Source organism: Miniopterus schreibersii, assembly GCF_964146895.1.
Source record: "Miniopterus schreibersii genome assembly, chromosome: 5".
NCBI classification, from domain to species: domain Eukaryota; kingdom Metazoa; phylum Chordata; class Mammalia; order Chiroptera; family Miniopteridae; genus Miniopterus; species Miniopterus schreibersii.
In genome coordinates, this window is record NC_138106.1 from 46,785,567 (window position 1) to 46,797,929 (window position 12,363).

Below are 12,363 nucleotides of genomic sequence, written 5' to 3' on the forward strand. Positions count from 1 at the left end.
CCAGACATGTCAAGTTCTAAATCTAAAACTAAACTTCTCCCTCTAAAACAGCCTTCCCACACATTGTCTCCTCTGCGGATGGTGCCCTCCTCACTGCCATCTAACGTGACAACCTCATCACCACTCTGGTCTGCTGTTCCTCACCATGAATCCCAGTCCAGCCCTCGCCACTTCACAGCTAGACTGCTGTGCTGGTCATCCAGTTGGTCGCCTCGCCTTCCATGTCTAATCCATTCAGCCTATCCCTTAAGCTGCTGACAGATTTTCTGTAATAGGACGTGCTTGTATTAAGTGACTTCTAACATCCTTTCCAGGTCTAAAACTCTAATTTTATGCTATAAACATCTTTCCCTTCTTCCAATTAAAAAGCCTTCAGTAGTTCCCTCATTGCTATGAAATGAAGCCCAAAATTTAGAGGATGTCATTATAAGCCTCATAATGTGGTCCTAACTGCTTCCATACCACACTTTGAAAACACACCATGCACTTTTTTGTTTTTTGCTACTGTCACTCTTCCTGCCTTTAATGAACACCCATAGCTTCTCCCCATCTATGTTCCAGTTGCCTTTTGAGACTCTTCCAACCTCCTTCAAAGAGGCCTTTTCAGACAGTCTGAGCCTCACTAAACCCTACCTTCTTAACTGTATCACTCATCTAATATTTGGCTGATTCTCCTTACTTGGACTGAAACTTTCTGGAAAGGACTATTTAAAACCTCACTTGAATAGCTGTCATTTAACCAGGTGTACCCTGTGCCAGGCCCTGTGCTTATGTATGCTTTTTTCTAGTTCTCATAATACTACTACAAGGTAAATATTACTATCCCCAACTTCACAGATTAAGAAACTAAGGCTCAGGTTGGTTAGGTGACTTGCTCAAAAACGTATAACCAAGGAAGCGATAAAACCAAGAACAAGATTCAGGTCTGGTCTATTCCCAAGCCCAAGGCCTTTCCACTATATGACTCACATCGCTTTGTCCCCAGCAATCAGGATGGCACCCACAATGTCTCCTTTAGAGGAAAGGTTCACCCATTGAACACTGAGTGATTATGATAATTATCTGGCCTCTCCTCAGCATAGGAAACCAGCATATAATTGTCATCACAAACCCGTTATTATGCCTTTTTCTCTGACAGTGGAGGAGTAGCTTTAATTGTCCCGTAATTTATCCTATGTAATAAATCCTCTTTATTCTAAAACTCACTATCATCTAATAGTCCTGGGAAGCCCTTCCTCCTTTAATTTCCAAAATGATAAACTCTTACGCACAAGACATTTGACATAACCTTTGCACTAGGTCTGAGTCGTTATTTGCATTTATTTCTGCTCTTTAATCCTATTGAGTGCTATATCCTAAATCACGGATTACCAAAGAGGTTAATATTTAGTAGCAGAGCGGGAAGGAAAACTGAACCAAATCAACTGAATTTATTATCCAGTTATAACTATTGGATAACTATAACTTAACTATTCCTGCCATAATGCTTAAGCTGAAAATGCATAAGAGGATTTCAAATAAAAATGGAATTTAAATTCAAGCTTGTTTCTATGGTGTTCACAGTCCTCAAGGACACATCAGCCACAACACCTTGGATGCTAATAAATAATAACCCAGGTTTGCTGATAAAGCTGTGCTCTGGGTGCTAATACTCTATGTTCTCAACAGCTCTGGGGAGTTTTTCTGAAACCAAAGCTACTTCAAGTAAAAATCTGACCTCCTTTTGTGAGACCAGAACCTTCAAACTGATGAGGCCACCCAAGCTAGAGTGAGCAAATCCTGGTTTGCCCCTGAGAATTTTAGCGTAGGCCTATTTTCTGGCTTAGTTATTAATATTTCCCTCCTTCACTCTTAAAAGTGTCTCTATTTTAGCGATAAATTACATGATCACCCTACTTTTAGCTATTTTATTTTCTCTTCTGGAATCCAGGTTTCCTTCTTAGGGCTCAAGAAGTCAAATTAAGTTCCCTATCAGCAATCACCGTAAAGGCCTCCGGTAACACCATCAGAATGGGTTAAGCCAAACTGGACTAGTGAGATCTGCTTTCAAATTGCGTAAATCATCCCTGGCATATTCCTCCCAGTGCAGAGCCTGGTGTAAACTGACACATGTAGAGAGAAGCACAAGGCCACCTGAAGAAGGAGCATACGCTGAAATTCTGGTTCTGTTATCATTATTCTAGCCGTGCTGCAGACCCTGCCCGCCCTGGCATTCTCAAGATCTTCCAGAAATCCTATCTGCACTGCCATGTCCTCCTGAAACCATAGACATAAACTCTACAAGGGCCTCTATCATCAATTCCAAGAATATCTGATCAAGTTGCACCCAGGCAGTTAAGAGACATCTATGCTTAGTGAGCCTTTATTCTTTCAGGATGCAGCAGCATCTGCCGTAGATTAATACGCTGCATATGCAAGTCATGTGACAGTTATTGCAACAGTGTTGCGAATGAACTTACCCACTATTTTCCACTAGCTCATCAAGATGCTCAAGTGTGTCATGACACTTGGTTTTACTTTCCCAACATCTGATTAAGGGACTGAAACTTTAATTACCTGCCAGGCACATACACCTTCACATGCAAGATAAACAAGGAGGCGGTACAGCCAAGAACCGTTTACTCTCTGCCTAGCATCCTCACAGCTTCATGGCATCCCTCTAGTCTGACTGACAAACCTTCGTTCTCTGCACTGCTCCTCTCCCTGGGTCTTGTCCACTGTGTGCCAGATTCCTGATTATAACCTGAGTCCTGACTTTTCCTTTACAGTGAATAGATCCCAACAGAGACAGCTAATGATAATAAAACGTCTCTTCTCTGGTTAGTTCTTCTTTAGAAAGTTATTTGCCCATACTGTATGGGTAGTACCCAGCACATTTAAAAATTTTAAATTCCACACAGAATGCTAGTACTAGCAGCAGTTCCTAAGAAGATGTCGGAAATCTTATAGAAACATGTCATTCACGTTCTTGCTCTTTTTACACATATAAGATGGCTTTTAGAAAATTAAATGGTTGAAATCAACCAATACTAGTTTAAAAATGAGTAACAATCAATTGGGTTACTGTATTAAACATATACTTATTGGCATGACCAGTTAAAATTGTATCATTATTGTGGAATGTTCTCATTAACGATAATTTTTTAGTAGAAGATAACACCTTTGCATTTCTTACACACTCAGAAGTGGGTCGAAATTTGTACTGAACCACAAGTAATGAGTGTCTTTGAAGTTTCCACTATGTCTTTTCCCATTGGTAATGAACTTATTTTATTTTTAATATCGTTCCCACGTCCCATTTCCTACCCACCCCCATTACCACTCTAAAGCAATCAGCTCAAGTCTCTTTGGGAAGGATAATGTTCTAGTAGAAAAGATCATTAAAAGTATTATTTAAAGCAAGATAAAGTTTATATTAGATTATCAAAGTGGAATTTTCTTTTAAAACAGCCTTTAGGACAGCATCATTGAACAACTACTCTCAGCGGAGCAAACCATCTAGTGCCGTCTGTTCCCATGAACACTGTTCTTGTTAAAAGGCAGCATCTGACAATGGAATCAATCTTACATGTAAACTAAACGTTTAAAAACAAAATCCTAATGTACTAATCATTTTTGTACTTGTTTATCCTCAAATCTGCGTGATCTTCTTTACATTTCTCACATGGTGCATAATCCATAATGAATCAGAAACTCAATGTATCAGGGGCCATTGAGTACCAATGAGGTACTCGAAGGTACCAATAAGAGCTTGTCTTCTAATACCAAGCCTCCTTGGGGGTATGAACCCTGCATTTGCTTCTCCATCAGTTCCTGGGTAGCAGGGAGGCTACCTGGACCACTTCACTAGGAACAGTAAGGGCTTCATTACATAAAGGAACACCCACATCGTGAGGAGCCATCCTGCTTGAACCACAGAGCAGAAAGGGGGAGGGAGGACAGCGCAGCCAGATTTGGGTGTTACCTCGATGGCCAGTTGGAACTGCTCGTGCTCCCGCTGCAGCTGCTCTGCTTCTGACAAGGAGCTAGCGTTGACCAGGCTGGCGCTGAGCATTGACTCCCCATTGCGGATCCATCCCAGGACCTAGGGAGTTGAGACAGGAAAACAATTGAATGGGCTTTGCAGATTCCCCAGAGCTGTTGCTTTGCCAAATGGGTCCTTCAGTCAGAGAGCTCACTATCTTCTACCCACAGTTGGAGAGAGGGTAGGACAGGTCCGGGTAATTAAAAAGGTCACCTTCCTAATCTTACCTGGCACCCTGTGCCATAGATACTTATTTTAAGGACCAACCTCATTCCCAGCTTCATATATTCTTTCCTACCCTTATCATCGCTCTGTCCCAATTTTCCCACCCACTTAATTTAAACATTACTTAATCTGATTGCATGTATGCATGTTTCTGAAGTTCCTACTAGAACACAGGATGGTATTCTTTTCTTTTTCAAAGGCCATTTTAAATATCAATAATGTCTTGAAATCTACTATACCTAATCACTCCCATTGGAAACAAGCTCTCTGTCATCCAGCACAACCATGCCATTTTGTCTGTACCACCTTTGCGGCACTTACCACAGACTGCCTTTGGTCAGTTATTTCAACCTGCTTCATTTCTCCCCTTAGAATGTAAACTTCCAGAAGAGGAGAGTATTATACTAGTCACATTTTCATCCCGTACAGTGCCTAGCACAGTACCCTGCATGTGATGGGCATGCAGTAATGTTTTTGAAAGCATGAGTGAATGTTAATAGTGAACACCCGAGTCACACCTAGGCAGTAGGTCCAACCTCCTATGCCTTTCAAAATAGCTAAGAGTAGACAGGTTTGAGCCTTGGTAGGTAAGCAACCAAAAGGAAGGAGGAAGGAGAAAGAAAACAAGCAAAATAGCGTGAATAATCCATATACTGAATCATTAGAAATGGGGAGAGTAAGTTATAATTGATTTAGAGGCTATGACGAGGCTGAGTAAAAATTTCTAGGTGACCTTAATTAGTGCTCAGCTAGGGAATATTAGGATAGAAGGAGAAACAGCTGACACAGTCTAGACAGTCCTAGGTGAAACAGACATGTGGCAATTTTCCAGCTAATAGTGTTAGCACAAATAATCATATTGGAAGAATCAGGCCTTGAAAATCTACCTTTGTCTGGTCACCAGAAAATTGCCAAATATTTTCTTTATTAGGAAATCTGAGTTTTATTTGAGAAAAAAAAAAATAACTTTTGAAATTTCAAGATCAGTAAATACCATGCATCTGTCACTTCAACATAAACAGAAGTCACCACAATCTGTTTCAGGAATGTTTTTCTCTCCTCTCAACTTCATGTTAAACAATTAGAAAATACTAACCCTGGTCTCCTATGCCATAACCCTCACAGGCACTTTGCAAATTACTTCTTTGGGCAGAAAATGACTGGTGCCATATTGTGCATGGATAACACCGGGGCAGAAATCCCACTGAGGCTGGCCTATCTGGATTGAGATGTTAATTCATGGCCAGTCTGGCAGATTGCGGATGAGGTGTCAATCTGTACAGCAATTAGCTGCAGGAAATAACTGCTCAGGGTGTATATGTGAAATCTCCAATGCCACCCGTGTACTGAGGCTGGCTGGCTAGAGGTGCTAGTGGTTTCCCAAAGCTGCCTGTAAGTCTGGGTACATGCATACATGTATTGCATGCCCCAAATGCTTCATCTCTTTGCAAAGTGGAGCTCGCAATGTATATTTCTGAACTATGTAAGTCCTTCTGCCATGATTTATTGCATTTTGCTTGGTTCGAGATTCATTTGAGGGTGTCAGAGAAACATTTTCTCCACGTACATCACAAATCAATGGTTGAGGGGTAGTTTGCCTCTCTCTGGGCCTCCTGAGTCTTGCTGGAACATTTTCCTCCCTAGTTTCAGCCAACTGAAACATCAGTTATAGCAGTGGTTGTGGGATCCCCATTTACCAGCTTTTCCATTTAGCAACATTATGGGCTTCAGTCTCTCCCTCTTTCATTAAATCATGTCATATCCTTATATCGTTGTTCGTTTTTATTTCCCAAATGCTGTTTATAAAGGCACTGCAGAAGTGTAAAGTGGGAGACTTGATTTTAGGAAGATACAAAAATGCACGGCAGTTTGCATCCATGCCTTGTGTTCAGGGGGGGACTGATCCCTATGACTGAGTCAGTCCTAGACGCAGAATTAGGGTAGTGTGGAAAGAGCACAGAATCTGAAGTAAGAACACCTGGCTCTGTTACTACTCTTCTGAGCCTCAGTTTTCTCATCTATAAAGTTAGGAGAGCAGAACCTTCACTTTCTGTAGCAGGGTTGATACAACTGTAATGTGTATAGCTGGGTGGTGGTGGTGGTGGTGACTTTTAGTTTTGAGCAAAGCTAGGTAGTGCTATGATTCTTTGTTTGTACCTTTCACACTGAGAAGAAAGCCTAGGGATATTCATTTTTGCCCCAGTAATTGTAGCACTTATTGGCATAGTCTGGGCCTCCTGATGTTATGCAGGTACCGTCGTTGATTTGTTATCATGCGTCTCTGTACTGTAATGACAACTCTTGTTGTTATAATTTTCTATTACTATAGTCCTTTGTCTTCCTGGTTCATAAAGTTGGTTATTTATTCTCCTGTGAGTATCCAAATGAGTGCAAGGTAGTAGAAGAAATATTGTAATAAAAATGAGAAAATGTTGGTCCTACTAATCTCGAGCTATGTGTATCTGGAAACATTTCATCTAAGGTTCAGTTTTCTTTTCTGTAAAACGGTAACACTCTGCTTGCCTACGTCAAAGGGAAAGGTGAAATGAAATAATTAATGTAAATGTAATAATTACATCTAATTATTAATAATTAATAATTAATGTATTTTGAAAACCATAAAACATAATCCATCAAATGAACATTTTATGTTGATCAATCATTGAGGCAACAGTTTACCTATAGGTTAGATGATCTTTGAAGGTCACTTTGAGCCCTAACATTCCATACTTCTTTCAGAATTCAGAGTCTGTCCCTATAACCATAGGATACGAGAGAAACTTAGCTCTGTAGAAATGAAGGACCAAAAGAATATGGCTGCTTGGGGACTTAGGAGCCTGGCCATGATTTCAGCTCAGTCAGAGCTGAGAGGGGAATGGAAATGGGGATCGATTGCTTCCTCAGGCCAAGGAAGCTCAACTAACCCGGGTTAGGGGAAGACTGGATTTAGTTAACTTGATATGGATGTCCATAAATGATGCTGCTGTCTAAGCTGGGCAGGCAGACCCTGTCACCACATAGGCTGAGGAAGCTACTGGTATATGGCTGTGTTCTCTAGGTCATACCGACAATAAATCTGTGACGTTGCACTCAAAGCCATTGACTCTGAGGTCTGCTACTGCAGATGCCATCACAGGGCAAGTTCATTTCTGAAACTCCAGCCACAGGAAAACCATCAGCCCCTCAGACGGTAACTGGGAGCCTCTCATGTGTTCAATGTTCCTTAGATCTAAAAAGTCACAATTTTTGAGACTGTACGGGTTCATCCATTGTGGTTTTATAGACTGTGACCATGTGTCTTCTTCATTATCTCTACTGTGAAACAAATGGATAGTACTTGTCCCTTTGGCTGCCTCTCTTTTGGATCTACTCCAACTCCTTTCTAAGTTTTACGTACAGTGAACCCAACTGAACACAGTATTCTTGACAGAAGCATAAGAACAAGGTAATATTTTCTCCTTTGTTTTGAATGCCCATCTTGATTCTATGAAAATTTTGGCCAGTATTTGGTCCACAGGGCTAATTTAAGTTAATGTTTTCAGTAGACAAATATGTGTGATTTCTTTTCCCATAGCTTAGAGCCCCCAAATCTTATAAATCCATTTTGGCCTATTTTTGGCTAAATGCACTGCTCTGCGGGAATACATACGGAAATTCACTTCATTTTAGGCCCATTAAATAGGTTTTTAAAATCTTCCTGAATTATCTAATAAATGTGAGGTCATCCTTACCAGAGTACAATTTTCCTGGAAAGCAATCAGAGCATTCTGTGGGGTCTGGAGAATAATCTGAAAGAATTAATCTGGGTGGTCTAGGGCGCTGGACCATGGGCTGTAATCAGGAGAGTGGTTTCCCTTCAAGACTCAACATTTTTCTGGAGGTATCTGGGCCATTTATCTCAGATACAAAGTCCTACGTAACCCCTCAGGGGGAAAAACCAGTTGCATTAATCAATTTCCTTTGTCCTGAATACTTGAAAATAATTTTCAGTCTAATGTCTGTGGCATTGTCACTCCTCAAAGCTTCAGTTTCATATAACTGTGATGTAACAACACTTAAGATTATGAGGGCTAAATCTCAACCTTTCATTCACAAGAGTTCTAACGATAGAGTGGTATAGTAACATATTGCTGTCCTCTCCTTTTCTATCCTCATTGATGGCATTTAAATTAAATGTCCCTTTTCTTTTATTCTTCTTTTTTTTGAAAGTATATTCAAAAGAGAACCTCTCAAGCTAGTGGCTAAATGTAGCCCCACTGATCAATACTGACATCTAAATTAACTCCCTCTTTCCAAGTGTCAACAGCTTCCGAATCAATATTTCCTGCTCCACCAACTTCCATCAAACACAAATGCCGTCTCTGAAATGGGATCAGATGACTCTCTAAAGAAAGTCTTACACTGACAAGGAAAACAAGTCTGTCTAATGAGGCATGGTGGCTGAACCGAGCAACAGTCCCTTGTCACCTCCAAGGGCTGCTGTCCTTTGCAAAGGCCTTCTGGGTTTTCCTAAAGTCTGACATGAACCATCCAGTCCTATTTGGAACTACAGTTCCACTGTGTGTCATTCTGAGCATGGTGGGGAAAAGGGATTTTTCTCACCCCAGTAAAAGAATTCTTCTTTTGTTCTCCAACTCATAAAATACTGAATGTAAATGTATACAGATATTAGTCAAGCCTGAATTACTCATAGGTGGATGTTTTCCTTTCCCGTTTGACAAACTACGTTATTATCATCATCCCGGCTACCCATTCATTTCTGAGCCCCAAGCCAGACCAGATAGAGGATGAACATTCATTTCTATTTTCAGTTAAAAAAACCATAATTAGGTATTGGTTCTACTATTAATGCTGGAGGAAAAATAAATAAATAAAATTAAAAACCAGGAACAAAAGCAAAAGTATAGATTCCTTTCAAAATCAAATAGGGATAATTTTCATGTAATCTGTTTTGTTCAGATGATTGTCCCTGCCACCATCCACCGACAGGATTAACTGAGCATACAGAGTAGAGGAGGACTCCCATGACCTGCTGGAGTCTGAGGACTGATCGGGCAGGTGCCACCCTCACTACCAGGTGTAAACCATGCCTACCTGTCTATCTGGATGTAATGCTGCCGAGGCCAAGAAAATCCCAGACTGCATTCTGCTGGAGGGTGTCTTTCCCTCTCTCCTGAAACCCCAGGGCGGGAAGGGGGCCTTGCAGAGGCAGACTGGTAGGACCTTGGATTTAGTAGGCCCGGGCTCAAGTTTCAGCTTGAGTTAGTCAAGAGGCCCTGGGAGCACTAATCCTATGGTGCCTCAGTTTCCTCATTTGTAAGGTAAACATACACCACTTTTCCCCATGGCTCATTCTCTTAAAATGAGATCACAAATGAGAAAATACTGCTCAGATGAAGAGAAAGTACTATCATCACTGCCAAGAGTTTCAGATTTGTATCTTCCTCACTGCTCCGGGACTGCCAGGATTCCCACCATGTCTGCATGAATATTTTTCTCCAGAGAGCCAGACTTGAACCCAGTGCAACAAAATGGAAAATGACTTGGATGGTGGCACTGTGATCTGGTCTCTCCTGGGGCTCAGTGATGAGTCTTTAACACGGAGTGTTTGGGCTCTAGCTGAGCGCTGATTGGAAGAGAAGGGAAGCAGAGAAGATATTTTTGCCCATTATAATAAATAACAATGTAATAACTAAGATGTAGGCATTAGCAAGGATTATCCTGACTATAAGACACCAAGCAATAATTAAATCAAATATGTTTTTGCTCCTTGGGGTAAATTAATAGATTTAAATCTAAATGCTCTGGCAGTCAGTGTACATGCGAAAAAAATATGTAGTATTTTTTAAATGTGCCACTGGTCATTGTGTGTCCCTAGAGATTCCTAGAGACCTGGGTATTTCCTTAGAAAAATGGCTAGTGTAATATCTCAGATAGATAAGAACTGTTTTGCCTTTTTAAAATTGACTTTAATGTGGTAAGAAAATTTTATCAGAACCACACACACTGGAAAGAATGATGGCTACTGCTACCATGTAGTGACTATCAGCTATGTGTCAGGTACTGTACCAGGCACACAGGTGCCTCAAATTAATCAACCTAGCTCTAAAGGCTCCATATGTTTATTGATAAAGGATTTGTATTTCCCACGAACTATATGCCAGGATTGGGGATGGAAAGGAAGAGAAAAGCCTTCAGTGACTGAGGACAACTTGGGAATGCTCTCCTTAGACTGTTATGAAACAGAAATTATGCATTTCTTGTTTGGGCCGTTGTAGCACTAGACCTGCTTGTTAGATCCAACAGATGGCAGCCTAGCTTTCAGAAACTAATACAACCATTTCTTAACTTATCTATTTTCTAAGGTCTGGTTGTACCCATGGATCTGTACGCCTTACCCCATACCAGGAGCAGGCCCAGCCTAGGTGGGAAGCCCGGGTTGAAGGTGGAAGAGCCAGGCTCACCTGTTTGACCTCGGCCTGGAGGTGCCGCAGTTGGAGGCACTGCTCAAGCCGCTTATGAGTCTGCTCCGCATTGAGCTCCAGTTCATGCTGCTTCTCATGGAGAAACTCCAGTAGCTCTTGCACCTGGGCTGCCAGATCAATGTCTTTTTCACAGATTAACTCAATTCCTGATTTAAAAAAATAAGCAAAATTAAAAACCAGGTAGTACTGTAAAGACTGCATTTCATTCAATATGCATATGAAAGCTGGAGTTTAGAAACAGTCGTTATCAGTACCCTACCAAGCTCTACATATCCCTCTCTGAAACTGGACAGACAGACTGCCATAACCAGTTTTGTTTGGGATGCTCCAACGTGCCATCTCTTTTGGATTAACTGAGCCTTTGCCTGGGACTAACTTCAACAGATGATCAGCTCCGTATTATCAACTGGAGTTAGAGAGAGGTGGTTTTTCTGGAATCCATCCACAGATAAGACAGCACCAGGCTGAGGGGGATTTACCAACACCCAGAATATTCACAAGCCAGCCTCTGGATCATATTGGGAAATACAAAACAAAGCCAAAAAGACCGTCTCAGGAACTTCTGCCCAAGGTACACTCTTATTAGCTCGTCAGATGGGGAGTCCACCAACCTCAATGTATGACCACCTGGAAAAGAAATCCCCTTTGGGAGACTTCCCCATTGCTCTGACTCACATCATCCGACATTCATCACTGCCACCACCAATACACCTGCAGAATACAGTCGGCGGAGGAGCATAGGGCTTGTCTACACACTACAGGAAATTCATTTCTATACTGGCAAAAATAGTGTTTTATGTAATGACAATATGGGAGAGTGGGAAAGAAATGTCTGGTGTTACATGGTAATAATTTCAGTATCTTTTCATGTTTACTTTTTCTGTCAGTTTCATAATTCCCAGTCCTAGCTCCTGAAATATATGCAGGAGACAGTGAGAAGAACGGCTTGTCCTTTTGGCAGTCAACTCCCTCCACTTACTATTTTCAACTACTGAGAGGATAAGGTACAGTATCTCCTTGACTGAAATAAAAAATAAGAAGAAATATAAAATTTCTATGTCTACAGTGCTCAGCAAAGTGGGATGACCTTTGACCCCATGTTTACTTTCTGAAAACCTAATTAAAATCCATCTGCAGAAGTAGATGCTCTTCCCTGCTTCCATCTACCATGTGGGTTTTTTCCAGCTTGTTTTTATTCTGCATCCAACTCTGGTGTTTAGTATGCTGGGCTGGGTAAAGTGCCTTCCTATGGGAAGCTCATGGCTCACCCCTGCTGCACTACATGTAAATAGACCTCTAAGCCCAGGAACACATCAAAGGGGCCATCCACCTGCTTAGGACATCATCTGGAAGAGGCTTGCAGCCTGCCCTTTATTTTTATCTACCTCACTTGAGATTGTTTTATGAGAGATGAACACAGGAACTATAATGGGTGAAGACGATGCCTACAACACCTCTGCACTTCTCAACACATCATGTTGTGGATGGAGGATGGGAAAACGGGAAGACTACTCCAGCTGCACCTAGAATAGAAACTCACCCCTCTCTTCCACTGCCCCTAACACATTGACATGGGTCCCACTTAAAACCCATCAATTGGTACATATCCATCCATCAATGGCAAATAGT

The 12,363-nt window shown here is 41.3% G+C and overlaps 1 protein-coding gene across 16 annotated transcripts in view; it reads right to left on the minus strand.

Moving 5' to 3' along the window:
• The window catches only part of KALRN (kalirin RhoGEF kinase), a gene marked incomplete at its 3' end in the record, with an annotated part of 571,907 nt that overhangs the window by 215,695 nt on the left and 343,849 nt on the right, over window positions 1-12,363 (minus strand). For all 16 annotated transcript variants that reach the window (XM_081139141.1, XM_081139136.1, XM_081139139.1 and 13 more), the window contains exons 15-16: window positions 10,714-10,880; window positions 3,965-4,084 (exon numbers count right to left, since the gene is read on the minus strand). In XM_081139141.1, the coding sequence (XP_080995267.1) occupies window positions 3,965-4,084; window positions 10,714-10,880 (287 nt within the window). The remainder of the gene's footprint in view (window positions 1-3,964; window positions 4,085-10,713; window positions 10,881-12,363) is intronic.